Source organism: Sarcophilus harrisii, chromosome 2 (genome assembly GCF_902635505.1).
Source record: "Sarcophilus harrisii chromosome 2, mSarHar1.11, whole genome shotgun sequence".
Lineage (NCBI taxonomy): Eukaryota > Metazoa > Chordata > Mammalia > Dasyuromorphia > Dasyuridae > Sarcophilus > Sarcophilus harrisii.
The window spans coordinates 15,945,592-15,968,499 of NC_045427.1; the positions used below are offsets into that span (position 1 = coordinate 15,945,592).

General features: G+C 37.0%; 1 protein-coding gene across 2 annotated transcripts in view; it reads right to left on the reverse strand.

Annotated features, from left to right (window-relative positions):
- Positions 1–237: 237 nt before the first annotated feature.
- CDCA2 (cell division cycle associated 2) overlaps positions 238–22,908 on the reverse strand; it is a 40,089-nt gene continuing 17,418 nt past the window's right edge. For both annotated transcript variants that reach the window (XM_023495294.2, XM_031949647.1), the window contains exons 6-16: positions 22,662–22,873; positions 21,890–21,980; positions 18,174–18,400; positions 15,973–16,057; positions 12,594–12,820; positions 10,387–10,465; positions 9,548–9,636; positions 8,485–8,625; positions 6,456–6,630; positions 2,493–3,818; positions 238–626 (exon numbers count right to left, since the gene is read on the reverse strand). In XM_023495294.2, the coding sequence (XP_023351062.2) occupies positions 2,524–3,818; positions 6,456–6,630; positions 8,485–8,625; positions 9,548–9,636; positions 10,387–10,465; positions 12,594–12,820; positions 15,973–16,057; positions 18,174–18,400; positions 21,890–21,980; positions 22,662–22,873 (2,621 nt within the window). In that variant the 3' untranslated portion in view covers positions 238–626; positions 2,493–2,523. The remainder of the gene's footprint in view (positions 627–2,492; positions 3,819–6,455; positions 6,631–8,484; positions 8,626–9,547; positions 9,637–10,386; positions 10,466–12,593; positions 12,821–15,972; positions 16,058–18,173; positions 18,401–21,889; positions 21,981–22,661; positions 22,874–22,908) is intronic.

Below are 22,908 nucleotides of genomic sequence, written 5' to 3' on the forward strand. Positions count from 1 at the left end.
GGGGAGTGAAGGTAGAGGCAAGACTGAGAAGAATGGAGAAAACAGCCGCAAAAATTGGGGTTGAGGTGAGGGGGGAGGCATAAGAAGACTGACAAATGTCTCTGTGGGAACTTGTCTGAGGATAATTTGCTAGAAAGGATTTGGTTTTTTGGGGGGGAAACCCAGCTTAGCTGCCTGAAGTCTTATTTCAAACCCAACATTTAGGAGATAATTTAAAGAACAAACACACAAAAATAATCAGGTGTTGCCCTGGATTTATAATTAAATATACACAAAAAGCCTCATGTCAGGCTGCCATCTTCTGGTACAAATATGAATTTACATCAATATAAAAAGCAATTCAAAGATTCTATCTTAACATATTTAGGATACAGGAAGATTTTGAGAAAATGTACTAGGAGTAAAGATGTTTAGCAAGGCAGTCAGAAAAAAAGAACACAACATAAGTACATCATGATCTTTGTTTTTACCACCCATGAACAGTAAAAGCAAACAAGCATGATCAAATACAGAAATCTTAACGTTTAAAAATTTTACAACACAAACAGAGTTTGTTGGATGAAATTGCTTCTAAGTTGCTTTAATTCTTCAGATCTTCTGTTTTTGGGAAAACTGCCTATTGTTATCTGTAGAAACCAAGTAAAATATTTATAATGAAACATTTTGAAACCAATAGTAATTCAAAAGTGTATACGATACAGTACTTTATTTTCATCTTTAGTCATAAAAAGACAAAAGTTTACAATGAAAGATCACTAAGAGATAAAGGAAACGTACATATACCAAATATTTTCCCATCCCTGTTAGTAAAGGCTGGAAATTGAAACAGAAAATTCAATTTTAATTCATAAACATTGAAGCTGTCTGATAGTGCATTAGGCTAGAGAAAACTGAAATATTATAGATTATGTCAGAGAGGCTTTGCCTTCATGTTAAATGGTTAAAGAAAGGATTGATAAAATACGGAAAGCTACAGACTAAATTTGTTGAGAAAAATCGAATACTTCTTTTTTGAGGTACAGATGATTTGCTAACCATATTAACTATAAACGGGGTGGGGGGAAGCCTATAAATGTTTTATATTGCAGAAAACAAGCTTTGGAAACAATCCACCCTTTAGCAGGAGTTGGGATCACTTGAGTGTTAATGTAAAATACATTAGTCTTAGCAGCAGGAGTCCCAGACCTACTGGTGCCAAGAAGGTAATGCAGTCTCTTTACAGAAGTGGAAAAAAAAATGCTCCATCACAGCAGGAGTTTTTTTCCTTGTTGTGTTATTTATAAAGAGTTCTATTTGTTAACAAGTTTCTGTTATCATGGTAGAAAGGTTTAAGAAGGTCTTCAAAGAAAGCTGTTTAATACCATAATGATTCATATGGATTTTTATAAGTTCAAGAGACATACCAGTGTTTTTTGGTCTCCAATATTCCTTGTGCCCATTTTCCCGGGAAGTGATGAGATTCCAGCTCAACGAAAAAAAGCTAAGCTTACTCTTGTGCGAGCAAAAGCTCCCGAGTGGAAATGCCACAGGACAAAGGAAAAGATGCTGCTTTTTAAAAGCAAGCTGGGACCTACCACCACCTCTCTACACTAGCACATGACTTTTCTTGGGCCCAATCAATTAAGATCATTTTAAAATTTTCACTGCCAACTAAATGTGATAGCATCATTTCATATTAAGAAGAAAATTTTCCATTAGCTTCCAAGTTAGCTGTAACTTTCTGGGAGATTTTGGTGCCAAGAATTACAAAAGAGTACATCTTAGCCAGTCACCTATTTATCTGAAGGTATATAGATAGCTTAGCTGAAAGCACACAATGCTTTCTAAATTGAGCTCATGTAAAAAAAATATCTATATCTATTATCTAGGATCCTCAATGGTGCATTTATTTTTTGAAAATAAGTCACTGGAAAAATTATTTTAAATACTATATAATTTAGATTGAATTTTAATAATCTTATGAACAATTTTCACTGGGGACAGACATAACATTATCAAGCTCTGCTTACCAATTGCCTAAAAAAATTATTCTTTACTTCCTAGACAAAATTTTATGAAGTATTCATTTTTATATTTAGAAAAACTCTCTCAGCCTTATTGTATTTAAAAAATGAACATTACTCTTTTAAAGTCTCAGGTTAATTGGATCCCAATTTACAGCCCCTTATAAATCTACATAATGAATATCAGTTACAACTACTTTTTCTGAAATTAATTAGTTGCATTTGAATAACTAATCAAAAATACCTCTGAATATCCCGGTAGTTCTGGACATTTACTCATTAAAAAGCATTAGTGGACTTTAAAATGTTCATTCATTCATTAAAAAATCATTTGCTTCTAAGAGCAGGAAAAAAAATGGATTATTTTCCTTAAAAAAGTTAAATATTAAGACATGCTTAACAGTTTAGTGGGCTGACTTTTCATAATAGAAATGTTAATGAACAATGCAGCATTCTGCAAATAAACAATCTCTTAAAACATATAGTTACCTTCCCCCTCATAAAACGAATGCTGGAAATGTCAGATATTGTTTGGATTCTCCAAGACTTCAATTTTGTCAAAGTCCTTTGGGTGGTTTTCCTCATTCCTATGAGAAAGGCTTGTTCTCCTGTAGTATCTGGGTCGGGAAGTACTTCTGGTCTCTGAAAGAGCAGATGCACAAAAGCTCTTCCTCCTGGTTCCATAAGAAGCACCAGATACAGGATCATTCTCCAAGTTTTCCCTGCTCGAGATAGAGGACAAAAGACAGGGCCCATGGACAAAGGACAGATTTTCAAATTCTCTGGTATTAGATGAACACATTGTTGTCCTTTTGGCTTTCTGAGAAATATAGGAAGTAGAAGGGCCTGGAAGTGAAACCCAAATGAGACCCTGACTGTCAGAATTTCTTCGAAACCTTGTGCTGCGTCTTACTTTTGACCCACTAGTGTTTAATCTCCTAAAGGCCTGTTTGATGGATTCGGTTAAATTGTTGAAAAGTTCAGAATTGTCAGCAGGTAATTCTTCCATTGGATAGGAGGTAGGCGGCTGATTCCCAGGGTCTTCAAAATGCATAATCTGATCAGCTGGACAATAAATAGAGCTTCTTCTCCGTCTCTTCATAAGATTTTTGTAAGTTAAGATGCCACTGTTTGCTTTTGGTTTTCTCTGTTTCAGCTCTTGGCCACGACTTACGGTTTGTTGTTCCACATCCTCGCTCATATCAGCATCTTCTGGATGATTCGATTCTGCCTTTGGAGCATTTGCTAAATGAGTGCTCTTTGGTCTTTCTTCAGAAGCCATTAAAACATCTTTCTGCTTTCCACATGACATACTAACATCTTCTACTTGCTGTGTGCTGTTGAAGCTTTCAGGTTCACTCGCACTTTGCACATTTGGAATAATGGCAGCAGACTGCAAGGGCTGTAACAGAAAAAAACTGGAATTGGGGATAATTGGAGTTATTTCTTCTTCTGCTGCAAGAGTTAACGTTGGAGAAAGAAGACAGACGTTTTGGTTCTTAGTCCTTTTCTTTATGTGTTCTTGATGCTCCAGCTTGTCGGGATGCTGAATACAACCACTTCCATAAACTGTTATCATACTTATATTTGAATCCCGGTCAAAAGACACAGGACCATGAGATGAGTCACTTTCTATATCAGAACTGGAGCGTTCAGAGACATCATTTTCTTCATACAATGGATCCGAGATTTCTGGGTTCTGGGACAAATATTTATTTCTGAATTTTCCAACCGGTCTATTTGGGCCAGAGTTCACGGAATCTTCACCTCTTACTTTGGAACTGCTGGAATCTTCTTTTAGCATGTCAAGACAATCTGACAAAAATGTGACAGTTAAAAGAATTAAAACTTTAAAAATTGTTGCTTATATACACCTGGTTTTGCATCTTGTAAAACTATGATGCTACTTATTTTCTCTTGTAAGGCAGCTTACCAAAAGTTCTACCTCTCACAAACAATACTCTCCTTAGCTAACCTCTTACAGGTTAGGCACCCAAAATATTTGTGGAATCAACCAGTAGCTTCTGGCTCATAAAAACATTTCAGTTTTGTACAATGCTTTCCTGGTTATATGCTTCCCTCATGATTCCTTCAACTTGTGTGTCATGTATGGAAACATGGCTAAAGAGCTGAAGCAGAGCAAAAACAGCTGTCTAAGATCAACAAGACAGACTAAACTCAGATTTTCTGCCTTCTTTGATAGAATTCCTCTCTTCATTTAACTTTTTTCTTTTCATAGATAAGTCACAACACTTAACTACAATGATTTGCTACTATACGGTTCAGCCTAAACGTTATATTTCTATTTCTAAACTGTTACCCAAAACAAACAAACAAACAAAAAAAAATGAAATTGAAAAGATCAGTCCTTTCTACTTGGCTAATAAACAAACCCAATACAACAAATTAATATACTACATCATTTGGTATTAATATGGCATAGAGCTAGTCTATGCCAATCAACCAGTAAGCTGGGTTATTTCTAGAACCTTACAGATGTATGAATATTTATCAAGCTTTCATGAATTCCTACTTAGCTACTGGAGAAAAAGTAAAATTTTTAAATGAATTAACTCTATTAAATCATTTTATCAAATCATTGGATCCAATTACAGACTGAACTGTATAGAGTGACAAAATATTTCTGCTTTGTCCAATAACTATCCGTACTAGGTCCAAGATGGCTGACTTTCATCAAATTCCATCCAATAATTTATTTCCAATGCATCATGTTTAGATACATAGCTTGGAGAAGAAAGCAAGAAAGAGAAGAACTGAACCAACTACTGAAAAATAATAATTATATAAAGCTTTGATAACATATAGGCAAGAAAAAGTTGGAATTTAGTCAGTAAAAAAAAATTGGGAGTTTATTTTTGGACCCGTACTTAGAGTACTGTGAAGCATAATGTTTAAGGAACTCTCCCCTCTAGAAACTAGACGAACAAACTAACTTCTGTCTTCTGACCTCCAATAAAGAGAGAATCTTGAGGAAGCCCGTTTTAAGTTGGAAATATATTTGCAGAGCAGATTTGTCTAAATCAGTGAGACAACTAAAAAAAATCTGAGGTTTTTTTTTTACAGATCATAGTGAGATTCTGAAGTCTACAAGATGCTAGATATTAAATATGAATTAAATATGGAAAATTAAATTTTGAATATGAATTAAATATGGAAAATTAAATTTTGAAAGTCCCAACTAGTAATTTTACAAAAAAACTAGAGGCTGGTCTGGGCTGGAAGACCAAGATTCAAGTCTTAGTTTTGCATCATACTACCTGTGTGATGAAGCAGGCAGTGATCTTTCAGTGTACTAGACAACTCTCTTAAGTATCTGATTTGATAAGTCTCACCAAAAAAAATGGAATATTGAGCCAAATGCTTCTTTAAAATATACACCCAAAATTATTTGCCTTAAAAAACATCATTAAAGTTTTTGTTCTTTAAACAGTTATAAGGAAAAGTTACGATTTGATTTCAATTTGCTTTAGAAGAGCTGGCTACACTCAGTATAATATTCTTAGATGACATGGGGAAAAAAATCAGTTAAAACTGAATCAAAGCCATAAATCAATACTCATTACAGTTCTCTATGTCCAGCAGAAGCACATTGGCCTTCACATCCTATTTAACCATCCAATAGGATACCACATCCAGTGTGGGCACCTTACCATCTACACAATGTCCTTCTCCTTTCCTTGTTCAATATTATCATTAAAACTTGGAAATGGTATGAATCTATAGCTCTATAGGGCCACTGACAATCCCTATGATTTCCTAGATCAGTTACCCAGTCTGTTATAAGAAGCTTATCAAGGGGTTCTGGGGATTATATGGTGAATGGTTAGAATGAATCTAATAAAACATGCTAAAAAGTAGTGGTGTTGGTGAAAAATGTGGATTGGAGAAAGATGAGGCAGCAGGGACAGGGTAGGAAAGGATCAGTATATCTCAAAAGTCAGCATCAGTAGAAGAAATGATTCCCAACTGAATACATGGAAATGTGAAAAAAACTTCTTTATACTGACCTGGGAAAAAAACAATAAGCAATCCACCCCCTATCCCAAGTGAAAGGCAAACTAAAATTAATTTATTTCTTTTATCTAACATGCATGATCAACTGTTCCGATCAAATGAGACAGAGGCAAATTAACAGAAAGCCTCTTGGGCAGAGGGATAGAAAAGGTTCAGGAGCCTGAAGCCTTCTCTTGCATACTCCTCAGGCCACAGGACATTTCAGGGAAATGTAAAGTCCTTCAGAGCATGTTAACATTAGTATATCCAGCACCTGGTCATGTGACCAACAGATGCTTTTTGTGCAAATTTTGTGCTTGTGGATTATTGTTATTCAGGAGAGATTAAATATGAGCAAGAATGCTGCAGGATGGGGTGGAAATTAACTTATTCATCCACATTGACAGAAGTATGCTTTAAAATGGAAGCACCATATACCTGAGTTCCACAGAACTGGAGGTCTCTCTGTGTTGAATGCTGTTGTAGAAGGGGTCTCAGGGATCTCAGGAATAGGACTCAGAAGAGGTTTCTTAGAAGCTACCTCTCTTAGACCATAGAAAGACTTCTGTAAACTCTTGCCCTTTCCTTTCCTCCTCCTGCAATTTTTTAACACCTAGGAAAATGTATAAAACATTATAATCAAGGCAGAAGCAATACAATCCTTTATAAATTTTACATGATCTCTAATCACTCAAATTCTTTATTAGGTAACCTTCATACATTTGAACAATTTTCAGCAAGTTATCCCCACTTACTTAATAAATTCAAAACCTGATATTGAAGCATCTCTCTACAGAGAGAAGGCCCTGTTCCTGGTCTGCAACTGACATCACTGTTCCAATTACATTTGGGCCCAGAACTTTGCAGTCTTCCAAATTAGAACTAAGTTGCTCAAAAGAATTCTGCTTCACTTACTACACATGAAAAATTCAAGCAGATAAAGAAATGCCTGTGGTTCAGATGAGGACAGGCAAATGGATGGTCAACCTATGGAACTGGCAGCAGCATATCCATCTTGGAGAGAGACTGTGGAATGATTGAAAAGCTGGACCCAGAAGTGAACAGCAAGACAGGGCCTTGGACTACTCTTAAGAATCTACGCGATGATTTTAGAGATCTCAAGAGTTTTGGTAATGTTGAATGGCTACATGTCTTGGAACACTCAAAGAACAATTGACAAATGAGAACTCTGCAGAAAGAACAGTGCATAGGATATCATCAGAGATGCACAAGTTTGTTTCAAGATCATCTGGCCACACAGCAAAAATGGAAACAGCCTGGGGGGCACCCATGAGTCCTGTAAAATGCAGACAAGAGAACAGAGCAAACCAGAGTCAGGATGGAGAAGGCACCCACTAGTGCGGATGTGAGCTGCCACAAGAGAGGTATATCAAAACTCTAAGCAGCAGAACGTCATTTTATTTCTGCAAAATACCTGACAGTGTTCCCTTATATCTTTAGGGTAAAAAATGGGCTGGATATTTATTGTGCATTTTTATTAACAATAATATATTCACATAGTACTTTATGTTGTAAAGTACATTATTTAATCATCACAATGTTATTCGACAATATAGTCGGTACATTGTAACCACTTTACAGATGTATAAATGGAGACTAAACTTTTCCAGTGTCCTAAAGGCACAACCAAACCTCCAATTCCAAGGTTATTTCTTTTTTTTGCACCATAACATTCTGAACTATTGGGATGAATGTAGCTCAAATCACCACTTTAGAGAGCACTTTTTACATCTAGGCTGGGATGAAATATGGCTATGATAAAAAAACAAAAAACAAAAAACTAGACATTCAAAATTATCTTGGTCATAAAAGCAAAAGACCAAATCAAATCTGGAAATTAAAAAAATAAGATGTGAAGCCTTGAATTTAGCCAGATTTTTTTTTTAAATTGCAATTATAACATGGAAGAAAGCTGGTTCCGGCAGCTGTTTTAATTTATGCAAGGCAACACACATTTATTAATAACTTGTGTGCTAAACACCGAGAGACAATGAAACCACAAATGTAGCAAAAATACACGGTTGCTTTAAAAAAAAACAAACAAAGCCCACAAAACATTTATTTTTAGGGCTTACTAATAAAAGTCCAGTGTTATACTAGACTCCTTGATGAATAAGCATCATACCTGGAGTACTAAGGGAAATATTTGTTAAAAGTATCATGTTGACTAGCCCAAGGATACAAAAAAGACAAGAAAAGAGAAACACAAGAGTCTGGGAAGCACATGCTGGAGAAATGGGGCCATGGAATTTCAAGAAAGCAAGGTCAGCTACTTGAGTTCCCTCTCACTACTTATGAAGGATGATCAAAGAGCAGCGGCCTCCTTCTGTGCTGTTGAATGACCATAAGGAGGCCATTGGCTGCCTCCCCTGAACTCTGACCTCCCCGGTGAGCCAGGTTCTGTCGTGATGGAGAAAGGACAAGGGCCAGGGCTACACACACTTACTTGTATCCTTTTCGAGGCTGTTCGGTTTGTGTTCTTTGTTCCTTGTGCTTTCTTCTTACTGGGTCTCTTTTCCCTATCATTCTTAATATCTATGTTAACTAGGTTGCTAAAATCAGCCTCTGCAGTAACATTAACCGATTGCTGTAGCAAACATAGAAATTGAAGTTAGAAAAACAATGTTAAGTTTTAAAATTCATGTGAGTTATTAACTAAGACAATGGATGAAAAGCACACTTCCCAATTACATAATTAATTTATACTTATTTTTTTTTTTTTTTGCTGCACCTCCCCTTACCCTTTCATGTGTTACTTTTCTCTCAAAGACAACATTCATGTGTGATAACCAAATTTAAGGCTCGAAGGAGAAAATTGCTAGAATGATTTATGACAATTTATTAACTAAAAGTTTCCAACCTGATCTTGAATTGACACATAAAGAGTCAGGACCTGTTATACCAATTATCTTTAAGGAAAAGGAATAAATTAATAATTAATTTATTTAAAAAGAAAAAAAAGGAATCAGAATCTACTGGATTAGGTAAGGTTCATAAATCCAGTATTCATTACTCTGAATACTAAGAGTATAAAAACCCAGAAAGAAAGGGGCATTTAAAATAAATATTTTGAAATTACAAATAAATTCTCAATTCAATATCATGGAAAATTCAACTGCAATTAAATTTTAATTATTAAAACAGAATACTATTTAATAAGTTTTATTGATAAAACAGGCATTTAGAACCCATCTAAATCTCATTGCTCCAAGGCTGACTGCAGCCCACTAAAATTTCAGAATGAAAATACATCCACAACAAAAAAATCAGAAAATTCTAAAACAAAGTTTTCCTTGAACTAGCTCATTTGCTAGCTACATTAACAAGTATTGGAGAAACTATGGAGTTCTAAAGAATTTCTCTTTTAAGAGCTCACTGAAACCTAATCAAAAAGTGTCTTACAAATAGAGGAAAAGAAAAAACTTATTTTCGCTCAAAAGTACATTAACAATCGAAACTTCAAGTAATGTGTCAATGCTAAAATAAAATAAAATAAAATAAAATCTTACCTTTCTTTTACTAGCAGATCTTGTTATTCTAGAAACTTTGAGAGGGGAAATTTTTTCACATTTACTTGAAGAATTAACAGCATCAAAAACTGAATAAGTAAAACACATGGCAAAAATCAGAATTTTATTTAAGCTGCCTAATAATACAGAAGATTCCTCTCAGATACACATACACTACAACTACATACACTTAACTCATAATTTCTAATGCAATGAAGATATTGCTACCTTGATGCCTTTAAGATGCCCAAGATAAGTTTGCAAACGAAGTATGTCTACTGAAGCATACTGTCTTAGAACCACCCAGTTCTTTTTCATCATTGCAGAAGCATCTGCTTCCAATTCATGACATGGTGCGCTCTAAACCACACATACAATCATATAAAAGAAATCACCCCTAAATGGCCCGTCAGTCTTCCAGTAGTGACTTAATTCTATCAGCGTCTTGGCAAACTAAGACTGGCCCTGGACTCAGTTTTTCCAGTTTGCCTTTTGCCAGTCTGTGCTCTGATGATATCATCATCAGTTATGATGATATCATGAGTCAGAGATTCCAAGGATACCTCCATGTATTAACATTTTGAAATATCAGAACTATTCAATAGGTTAGCAAAGAAATGTTAAAATTTAACAATTACTTTAAAGAATTAACTAACAGGATTACCTGTCCAGACTTTCTACTGTGGAACTGAGGACCAAGAGAATTCTTACAATAACTCTTAAAAATTCCCAAATATAACATCTTCAAAGTTACCTCAACAGCAGGAGAGCTGTTTGTTTTGTATTTTACTACTTGTTTAAGGAAATACTAATAATAGTATGAAAAAGATAAACCGTACCTTCAACAGTTTCAGAGGATGAAGAATTAGTGGCATGTCCTAGAACTGCAAAAGACACTTCGAGTGGTTCCATTTTAACCTGGGCAAAGGGGAGTTGAAAGGAATGGGAGGAAAATTAAGAATTGTATTCAGCAGATGACCAAGAAAAAACTGCTTACAAATAAAGGTCTTAGTAAGGAGTGATTCAAATTTTTTTAACCTAATATATCTTATCAAATTAGAAAAGAGAGGCTGCAGATGTTATCTGAAAAGGGAGCAAAGAAGCAGGAGCTGCAGAGATGAGGGAAGGATGTCACTATTTGAAGTCTCACTTTCCTAATCTATAAATGGGGAGGATATAATACTAAATAATAAAATACTTTATACTTCCTTTTCCTTAGTGAACAGTAAAGCACTATATAAAGGAAGCTATTATTCTGATAGAAAAATGTATTTTCTGGTACTTTTGCCAGTAAATGGGAGTTTATTGACACATGCAATACAGCAAAATATAAAATTTACAATTACAAGTGATAATGCATCTCTACTATTACTTTATTTGTAAAAATCACTTTTCTTAACACTTCTAAGAAATATTAGAAAAAGTTTTTCTTCAAAATTAACTATTTCTACAGCATAAAAAAAATGGCCTTAGATTCAATAATCCCAAATCTTACCATTCCCATTATTGGCTGAACTTTCACAAATAATGAACACACACACACGTACATTTATCTACCAGATGAGAAGAGTTCATGGTGATTTTCGTAAATAAAAGTTCCAAAGATATCTACTCTCATTTGAGGGGTGCAGCTTATAGTGAAACTTGTATATTTAATACTCCCAATAATTTTCTCAAAAAATTTTATGAGATTGTTGGTGGAATTGTGAACACATCCAGCCATTCTGGAGAGCAATTTGGAACTATGCTCAAAAAGTTATCAAACTGTGCATACCCTTTGATCCAGCAGTGTTTCTACTGGGCTTATACCCCAAAGAGATACTAAAGAAGGGAAAGGGACCTGTATGTGCCAAAATGTTTGTGGCAGCCCTGTTTGTAGTGGCTAGAAGCTGGAAAATGAATGGATGCCCATCAATTGGAGAATGGTTGAGTAAATTGTGGTATATGAATGTTATGGAATATTATTGTTCTGTAAGAAACGACCAGCAGGATGAATACAGAGAGGCTTGGTGAGATTTACATGAACTGATGCCGAGTGAAATGAGCAGAACCAGGAGACCATTATATACCTCAACAATGATACTATATGAGGATGTATTCTAATGGAAGTGGATTTCTTTGACAAAGAGAAGATCTAACTTAGTTTCAATTGATCAAGGATGGACAAAAGCAGCTACACCCAAAGAAAGAACACTAGGAAATGAATGTAAACTGCTTGCATTTTTGTTCTTCTTCCCAGGTTATTTATACCTTCTAAATCCAATTCTCCCCGAGCAAAAAGAGAACTGTTCGGTTCTGCACACATATATTGTATCCAAGATCTACTGTAACCTATTTAACATGTATAGGACTGCTTGCCATCTGGGGGAAGGGGTAGGAGGAGGGAGAGGAAAAATCGGAACAGAAGTGAGTACAAGGGATAATGTTGTAAAAAATTAGCCTGGCATGGGTTCTGTCAATAAAAAAGTTATTAAAAAAAAAAAAAAGTTGGTTAAAAAAAAATTTATGAGAATTACTTGACTAGAAATAGTCAAAATATTTTAAGCCATATTTGAAACTAAGTCATGCACAGCATTAGAACATCAAAAAAAAAAAAAAAAAAAAATACAAAAACAAAAAGACTATGTTAATATTTTAAACCAGGGGTTCTTAACTTGGCATCTCTTTTTAACTAACAATAGTATTTCAATATAATTGACTTCCTTTGTAATCCCACTATGTATTTTATCATGTACATTTAAAAATATTTTTCTGCAGAAGGCTCCATAAGCTTCATGAATTGCCAAAGGGTGGCACAAAAATAGGGTAAATTGACTTGTTTTAAATCAGTATTCAGCTCCTGGTTTTTACAGCAAACGAGCAATCTAAACCTATTCTATTTAACTCAAACATCCTCTTCTCTCCCATCACTCAATCTTGTAACACAGGCGGTCAGCATGTAAGTTTAAGCACAAATATATGACTCAAGTACCCAAATCAGTCTATTTGCAAAAAGGAGCGGTTGCTCTGAGGGCAAGCCTGGCTCTCAGGGCCTTTTCTCACTTACAAGCTCCTGTTCTGGTTCTTCAAAGCTTGGTTGAGATATTGCCTCCGACAGTCTTGGGAAAAGGGGAGGATGAATACTTCTAACATCTTGATTTCGAGCAGGTGTACCCCCTTTTCGCAGCGGGGTGTTTGCTGGCAATGATTCGTCAAATACTTCTGGGCTTAGCTCTTCTCCAAAAGTAACTCTCTTTCTGTGCCATGGTTTTGGGAATTTTAAACTGCTTTTTTCTGCAGCAGACAAAAAAAAAAAAAAGGAAACAATTTTATACTTTGAAGTTTCAGATTTAAAAACAGCTATATAAAATGAATAGCAATGATGATCATTTGGAATTTTTTCAATGTTTTAAAATTTACAAAAAAATGAATGTAAAATTCTATTTAATTTTGCCACAGTGACTGGATAAGTTGAAAAATCAACAACTCAAACTTAGTCATCAGTAACAGGGAAAGCCCATATCTGCTTGGGGAAAAAAGGGAATTTCCTAGCAACTTCAGAGAGCTTTCAACAAACTCCAGCTCCTATCACTCTATTTCAGGTTCTAAATAGGCTCCAAAGCAAGCAGCATTTTCTGAGACACTCCCTTCCCCCTCCCATCCCAGTGAACAATAACCCCATCTGATCTCATTTCCCTAGTGATTAACCTACTTCCACACACAGCATCACCCTCCTCCTGTGATTCTGAACTTGGTTGCATTATACAAATCCCTACGGATGGAGAACTCTTGTATTTTCAAACAGTAACCAAATCACCCCAGCAGCCCCTTCTTCTGTGCTTTGTGAAAAGTTTGCTGAAAGGTAACAAATCAGCTTTCAATTTCAATTTGTTCTCACACTGAGATGTGGCTGCCTCCTTTGATGGAGCTCTCCTGTTGGAGAGCTTGTTGGCTTAGTAGTTTAGCCTCTTCCTCTCCAACTCTTGCCTTCACAATTGGGAACTTCAGCATTCACACTGGCGCTCTTTTCTCAAACCCCCTAACCTTTCAATATTGCAGCTTACTCTGTGAGTCTCTCCATGACATGAGTCATGTCTCCTTGAAATTTCCCTCTCGCAACAAAGTGTTTCAGGTTCATATTCGTGAAGTGATCTGACAATAATCTGTTACCATTCAAATCTTGCAACTCCAAACCTTGTTCTTTATCTTTAAGTATGACCACTAATCCTTGATATCTCAGTTCTTGCCCAGGTCATTACTCCCCTACACTGACTATATTCCCTTTTTTTCCCCATCTCGACCAGTTAGTGAACCTACTATCAAACCTACTATCACTTCTGTCTCTTGCCCCTTAGCTAAGATTTTGTTCTACAAAACCACAGTCTGAGATTACTTCTACCATCTGCTGCCTTCACTCCTACTCACATGCTATTAAACAAAACCTGGAGGAAATCTTTATAGTGTGTTCACTGGACCCCCTACCAACTTATATTACATAATTTCAAATGGGCCCTCAACTAAGGCAAAACAATCCTCTCACATCTGACTAAATTCATTCTACTTCCCTCTGCAGAAGTGCTTTTCCAAACCTTTCCAACTCTCCTCCAACCTCCCATGGTCCTCTTTCCCCCTAAACCATAGTTGAGATCTTGCCTCATATTTCACTAAAAGACTGAGGCCATTCTTTGCGTTCCCTCTTCTCCACTCTTCCTCATATCCCTGTGCAGATGCCCCATTTCCCAAGAGAAGATCCTTCTTCCTGCCTGGGCAAAAATGAGCCCACTCCATCCTGCTTTCTCCATCTACCATTCCCACTTTTCAACATCTCTGTGTCTACCTCTCTACTGCCCACAAACATGCCCATGTCCTTGCGAGCTGATGTCTTAGGGACTTCCTTCCTTTCCTCTCATTCAACTCTCTAAAAACTGGTTTACAAATTCACCATCCAACTGAAAGTTGGACAAAAGTTGACAAAGTTAATAGTCTTGGGGCAGTTACACAGCAAAGGATAGAGCACCAGCCTTTCAGAAGAGGACCTGAGTTCAAATTCAGCTCAGGCACTTAACACTATTTGTGTGACCCTGGGCAGGCCTCAGGGAAAAAAGAAGTTAATGGTCTTCTCTCAATCCTCACCCTTCTTGACTTCTTGCAGTCTCTGATACTGCTGGTCATCCTCTTCTCCTTGATATCCTCTTCTCTCTAAATTTTCATGATCCTTCTCCTGGTTTTCTTACATTACTGGGCTTTCATCTAGTTCATACCCATAATTCATGAGTGTTCTCTAAGCAGAGGCTCTCTCTTGAGTCCTCTCTCCTCTTCTCTATAACAATTTACTTGGGGATCTCTTCGACTCCCCTGGATGAAACTATCTCCCAGATATCCAGCCCTAGCCTCTCGACCTCCAGTCTGCTAACACCAAATGCCTACTGGACACCTTGAAATGGATGGCTTGTAAATTTTTATCTTAAGCTCATTATATCTAAAACTGAAGTCATTATTTTTTCCTCCTAAATCCTTCCCTTCTCTATACTTTCTTATTACCATTTAAGGTTCCCAATGTAGGTTCATCAACTCATAGTTAGCAAGTCCTCTCATTTGTACCTTTGTAACATGGTCATCTCTCTTCCATGCTAGCCGCACCTTGGTGCAGACCCTCATCAGCCCATGCTCTACCCCAGACTATTTCAATAGCCTGCTGGTTGGTCTCCACCCCCAGGACATCCTCTACTCAGGAGTCAAGCTTCTTAAAGCACAGATCAAACCAAGTCACACAAACCTCTACTCCTCATCAATTTCTGTACCTCCCTATTATATCAAATACAAAGTTTTCTATTTGAGCCTTTGATGTCCTTCATAGCTTGGCCACTTCACCTTTCCGGTTTTATTCTATTTTCTTCCCCCATCTATGTGCTCAGCAAAGCTGCATCACTGGTCCCTCACTGTTGTTCCCTGCGTCGGAGACATTCCCCCTTACTTCAGCCATTAGCCATAAGACAATCCCCTGAGCCTGGAATAGCATCCTCCCCTTGATCTTTGCATTCTGGCTTCTTTCAATGCTCAGACCAAGTGGCACCTACTGTGGCAGCTTTTTTATACCTCCCAAGAGTGCCTTCCCTGTTGGTCACTCCCAATCTAACCTACCTATACCTTGTTACATGTTTCTTGGCATGTACATGCTGTCGCTCCCATCAGACTATGAAATCTTTGGAAACCATGACGGCTTTTTGCCTCAATATGCTTATCCTTTATCTCAGTGCCTAATATACACAGCAAGCCTTTTTTTTTAAATGCTTGTTGGTTTATAAGGGATCCTGAAATCAGAAATACTACTCAGCAGAAGTACAAAGACATAAGGAAATGAATGAAAAGAGCACTGACCAAATAATTATTGGTAACAAAAAAATAACATTTCTTAGACTCAAAAAAAAGAATACAATTTTTCTTACCATTTTTCAGTTCTTCACAACCCTTTGAAAGATCTGAGAATGAGAATGATTGTTTTCCATCATAACCAGTGGTGTCACAATGTTCCTAAGAAAACAAAGCCCAATGATATATTTTAGATCCCTAATGTTATTTAGGAAAACAGTTTCAAAACATTTCCTAAAAAGAACACTCTCAATGTTTAAAATCTGTTTCAATTTCACTCAGCGCAATGCAGACCTGGAAAGCACACAGTGGAAATTGGAATTTTCCTTTTATTGCTTACCATGAATACTTGCACATCTTCATTCATAGCCTTACTGTGAGGAAAGTGCTTTATACATAATAGAGCAGAATGAAAATGGGAATTATGTCTATTCTTATCACTAAAATTATGTCTATTCTTATCACTAATCTTCAAAGCCTATGAGAACTGACTGAGCATCTCCTTGCCAGAGATTCCCATTATCCTGAGCCTTCCTTTATCATCACAATATTCCTATTCTTTTTTCTCATCTAACTCATAAGGACTCTCAGACTTTGAAAACTTTCCAGATTCATAATAGGCACTATAAAGGCCTTGAAGGCAGTGGCAAGGTATCAGGATATGGTAGTTTGAGCCCTAAAAGGATGGTTCCTGAAGTGCTGTTCCCAGATGTCACTCACAGGTCTTGCCTGGCAGGTTTCCTCTCATTTTAGAGCTAGGAATCATTAAGAAATGTATTTACTGCTTAACCTTGAAGCTGAAGAAAGTTTGAAATTGCACTGTAATCATAATTTAGTCATTAAACAGACAAGTGATAACTAGAATTATATGATGATATAATCTGTTACTGGAAGAGATATTTTAAAAGTCCCTTTCTTTTATAGGGACCCGGAAGATAGGTGATGGGATTTGATCTTAGGATTTCCAAATACAAATCCATCATCCTTTCCACTACCCTTGTGTTTCCTTACAGAAATCTCTTCCTGCTGGTCATACCTCTGGTCTGCAGAGTCCCATTAGTGGAGAAAGATGACAAGATATCCATGACTTCCCATGCCTGGACCTCAATTCTCTGCCTCCAACAATGGAGGAATCCAGACACTTGATAGAAGAGCTGAGTTTATACAGAAGATATAGACCGTGGGAAACACAGAAGCCAACACCACATGGATTTCACTAGGGAAGAAGGCAAAGTGCCAAAGGCAAAGCTACCGAGATCCCTTCAAAACACAACTCTCTGACCAACTGGTTTTCTTTAGCTTTCAACCCTAAATTTAAGACAACACCCATTCAAAAACCCAACTTCCCTTACATCACCCCAATATACTCCTTTTGACACAACACACTGGGTCCTGAATAGGTACCTACTAGCACCCCAATAAATGCACATTCTGTTTAACAAATATTTATTCAACACCAGCTGTAATAACTACAGAAATCCACCCCCCCCAATCAAATATCCATATTTGTGAAAGACATTCATCAAATACTTAAACATACTTCTTTTTGATTAATGAATGTCTACAATTAACAGGCACACACTTCAAAATTCCTTCAGTTTGATAAATATTTTATCCTTTCTTCCACAAGAGAGCAGCATGTGTTAGTGGAAAGAATGCTGAAGCTGGGAATCAGGAAGATGTATTAGAATCCTTCAGTTATCCAAGTGTCAACTATTATAATGAACCCAGAGGGCTATGTAGCACGCAGTAGTGCTTAACACATGAGTGATGATTCTGCTTGGAGGATAGGGAAACTAATGTTGGCTCTGGGGGAAGATATATTTAAAAAGCAACTGAAACTGAATGGAGTGATCATCTCATCCGTTTTGCCACTAATTATTTATATGGCGTTAGGTAACATCAACCTAGGGCTAGCTAAATGAGGTGTCAGATAGACTTTTCCTAGGTCCAAAATGCGAGGAAATCTGTCAGGCATGACCTGTGGATCTGGGAATAGCATTTCAGGGACCATCCTTTTAGGTTAAGACTTTCCATGATACCCAAATACTTCAGCCTTCTTCCAGGCCTTCATAGTTCCTATAATGAATCTGAAGATATTTCAAAGCCCGAGAATCCTGATGAGATGTGAAAAAGGAATAGAATTATTATGAAGATGAAGGGAGGATTCAGGATAATGGGAATGAAGGAGGACAAGAGTTAGACAAGTGTCCGTGGAAAATAGCCATTTGAAGAATTCCCTTTTAGCCACACAAGTCTCTATTTGCAAGGATGTTACCTGTAAGCTTTCCAGAAGCAGCTTCACGGGAGTCTTCTTCAGCACAGATCGAAGGAAGGAGGACTCACAAGATGAAAGGTCCCCCTGGTACACAGGTGCAATTGGAGGCATGGTCTCATTGAATGTTTCTGTGTTCAGTTCTTTCTCAAATTTGCTTCTCCTTCCACGATGTCTTGATGCAGCATTACTTGCTAGTTCTTCCTCTGCACATCCAGCTGTGTCCTTCCCTTCAAGAGAAACATACAAAAGCTTAAGATTTTAGGGGCAAGTAAGGCCAATCTAGATTAAAAAACAACCCCAAACCATTTGTTTACAGAGAAAGCAAGCTTTTGAAGGATTCTCCCCCCTAGTTCTTAAATGAAATATCTTACTCTACAGTACACTGGAGAGAACATGAAGCTTTTAGTTTTAAGTCTGTTCTCTGCAAAGGTGTGCTGGGAGACAGCAAAATGATGCTCCTACTCATCACTAAACATTTCAGCGTAGCTGCTGGGGTTGAAATATTCCAGCCAGGGTTCTAACGTGAATCTAGGGTCTGAATACAGACCCCGGAAGGGCCCTAGAACCTGACACCATGACCCAAAGGGACCAGGAAAGTAAAATCAGGGCAGTGTGTTTGTGTTAAAGGTAGATATTCAATTATCACTGTGGATTTTGATGTGGAGAAAAATATTCTAAAATGCCACTGAAGATAGAAGCATTCAAATAAAAACCTTTAGAATCCATGGCCAACCATGGGGACAAACAACTCTGATCTGCTACTACTGAGGAGGTTATTTGGAGCTGCAGGGTCAGAAAGCTGGTAAGGGTTGATAAAAGTGGTTAGCCTCTGGCAGTGAAAGGGCCACCAAGTTTCCTAAGGAAAGGAAGACTGGCCCGGCACTGACGCTGTAGGTAAAAGCTGCTGATCTTCAATAGCAAAGGGCCAGGGGGCCACAGCTGCACTGCTGGCTGTGGGCCAGACAAAGGGAAGACACACAGGCTCAGTAAAAGCAAAAAAAAAAAAGAAAAATTTTGACTCTATACTGAGGTTAAGGATAAACAATAACAAGGAAAAGGAAAATAATACACATGATTTATAGCTTTCCAGCCCTCTAACCGAACTTTTGCATAACAAAATCCAAAGAATTAGTGACTTGGAAAAGGGAATCAGTGGAAAGCATCTAAGGACCTGGATCCTGCCCCAGGTGATGATGGACATGGAACTCTACCTGTCTGAGCCACTAGAGTTTTCTTTCTTTTTACCTGAAGAACAGAGATATTGGCTTCTACAACACTTGGGCTCAGTTTGACAGTAATACTAAGACTGCTCAGCCCTGTTCCCTCCCCTTCAGTGCTGAGAGGGCTGATGCATTAAAATGGTTCCAAATTTCAACTCCTCTACATTTGCAGTCCAGATCCAAAGCAATGATGTATATAGTGTACTTTAGGTAATCTCTGCTAAGTCAAACTACTTTTCCCTAACAGTCTGAGATTCGTGCAGCAAGATAAAGTAAAATACTTCAAGTTCAAAGAAAACTATAACCCTGATACAACTTAGAATGCTGTGAAAAATGCATTAAAGAAATCAATGACCTCCTCTCCTTATACTCCATTAATTGTTACCAATGGCTGTTTTGTGGGAGAGCATGACAAGAATAGCCTTAACTTAACTTCAAAAGCTTTTAAAAATTATAAAGAACTCCTGAACTTTCCACTAAAATAGTCAGTAATGAACAGATTTCTCCACAAATTTCTCTAAACTCTTTTGGAGGCTTATTAAACATTTTTAGTCTTACTCAAACATTTAGGATCATAGATTCCACATGTGAATGCTTCCCTCCACCAACCCTTTCCTCCCCCAGTTCCTCTTTGATTCAAAGGAACATCTCCTTTTAGTATTGTCACATACTTGGCCTTTATTGGGAAATGTAATAATGGCTTCAAAAACTTCAACTTAAATAAACACTAAAACATGTAATACTATGAATTTAGCTAGGTAGTCTGAACTTTATTCAGGTAGGCTACATAATTCAGAACAGAAGGATTTTGAGCAGAATAATATGCTTGGATCAATGCACAAAGCAAAATTCATCCAATACAGCAATAAAAAATGTATTATAGGAATGATTAGTTTGGAAATAGTTAATAGTTAACATAATCTGTAATAATCTGAACTGGGAGAATGGCTGTGGAGTTACATATGAGGGAAACTGAAAAGTAAAGAAAAGGGGGGTGGGGGAAATCAAAAGAGAGCACTCAATCAGCTAAATAAAGACATCTACTATTAGAAAAAAGTAAGAAGACAAAACTGTTTTGGGTAAAAGATAATAAACTTTGGGAAATAATGTATTTCAAGTGATGGTATAGAGGTCTTCTTAGTTAAGTGGATGTGAGTTTAGAGCTTAAGGGGAAGTCAGGAATGAAAATATTTGGATGTCATGTGCACGAAAAGATGCTGACCAAGGCTAGAGGCTACGGAACCTAAATGGGCTCTAAAACAGAGAGCTTGGAGGCTCACTGGGTGTTACTGGGCTTTCAGGATTCATCTCACCTAATTCACAACCTCAAATGAGCTGCTTCTCTGCAACATCCCCAACAAGCAGCCAGAGCAGTTTCTACCTGAGCACATATACTGACTGGTAAATGGCCACGAATCTCAGAAACTCAGCAAAGTTCTGAACAACATAAATGGTTAAGGAAGTTAAATCTTTACAGAAATTACAGTTTAACTGCCATTCACCATTATTGTGTATGGTAGAGGCAATTTATCACAGGGGACTTGCCTACAAATGTTCAAGACTTATTCTAGCTTTGAGAACAACTACTGTCTCTCAGGCAAAGGGAGTTCAAGGTGATTGTATTTAGAAGAATCAACAGTTAAAAACTATAATTTCTGTAGAAGGGTAAGAACAGAAGGTAGATAACTAAAGATACAGGAAAAAAGAGAGAAATGAAAGAATACAAGGTATACAAACATATTAAAAAGTTTTGTAGTAATGACGGATATATCAAGGATTAGCCTTTATAAAAATTATAGGGTAAAAGGAAGGAGACTGGAAATTTAGGAAATGAATCAAGAACTCATTGGGCCTCAGTCTTTGCAGGGATAGAAGTTAGGATGCACTGTTGGGAAAACTAGTCACAAGTGAAGCTTTTGAACAAAAGCAAAAAGGAAGTCTGAATAATAAGTTGGATCATGAGACAGCAAAAATGTGCATTGATTAAACAATGATTCCTGCAGAGCAGGGAGGGCCTAATATTATCAAAATCTGATTAATAGATTATATCCTCTGCTAAAATACCTTTAGCAGACCACATTATCTTGTCCCTAACAGATGGATTATGCCCATTAACTTAATGATGAGTCTCATGCATGTTAGATTTGGGGAATATCTTATAAGCATTGGCTGATCCTCCCAGAATGGGCGTTCTAAAATAATGGCAAAGTGCAAAAAGCGCTGGGCCCTGAAGTCAGGAAGACCCAAGGTCAATACAATCTGCCCTCAGAAACTAACTATGTGCCCTGGACAAATCACTGTACTCTGTTTGATTCAGTTTCCTTATCTGTGAAATGGGGATAATATCACCACTTACCTCCCAGAAATGTTGCAAGGGCCCAATGAGACAAAACAATAAACATTTTGCCAATGTTATAGTACTATGTAAATGAGAACTATTAGTAGCGCATTTTAAATAGAGCATGAGGTCACCACAGTAAAATTTGGAATAATTACCCTTTGCAGGCCCTGAGAGATTTTTCAGTGAAGTCTCCTCTAAAACTGAGCATCCAGACTGTGCAACAATGGACGGATCAAAAGATGATTCCTAAGGGGGGAAAGTGCTGATTAAGATCAACTTAACTGCAAAACACCAACTAAGCAAATGCTGATTTCTTCTCCAATCTGGACAAAATACTCCTGTTTTCAATTTGGCTTCAAAATGGTAACTGGGCACAGGAATAGTAATGACTATCTGTTTTCACTTTAAACAGGCAGAGGTAATCTTTTTAGTTTCCTGGCTCAAATTTAGCAGACAAATACTCATTTTCTAGTTACCTTATTTCTATAACGCAGGGTTCTCTGGTAATCTCTAGAATTGGCCAGATTTTGCTCAATGATAAGATCTATGTTCAGGAGCTGTTTTATTTAGCAGAATATGTCTACACTGTCAGAAATGAATTCTTAAACTATGGTATTCTTAAAAATTTATCAAGATCCTAGGGTAGAAATGCTTAATTTTTACAATGCAATAATTTTTAAAAATACAGAAAGCTTTATATTTCATCTTTTATTTCATTAGAAAAGGCCCCTTTTCGGAAGGGGCATTTGATATAACAAAACCAAAGGAATCGCATGAAAATTTAATGGTACTCACTTAGCAGCCACCCCCAACCCCATTAACACTCAATCACCACATACTGCACAGCAAACTCAATAGAGAATCAAGTGCTACTTAAATAAAAGTATAACCACTAAGTCCTGATAACTTTTTCCAGGTAATTATTACCTTAGAATGATCTGTCGTAGAAGTTTCACAGGTATAAGTTCTGTTTGCGTCAGGAAAAGTAGCAATATGGCATATCTGGATGTCAGTCAATTTTTTTTCACCATCAGCTATATTTTCCTTTAAATCTCTCTGATAAGATATTCGTCTTCGCTTTGATGGTAACTCTCCACACGGCTTGGGCTGTTCACAATGTTTGGGGCTTTTGTTTTTAGCTAAATTCCAATTTGGGGGGGGAGGTAAGGGGGGA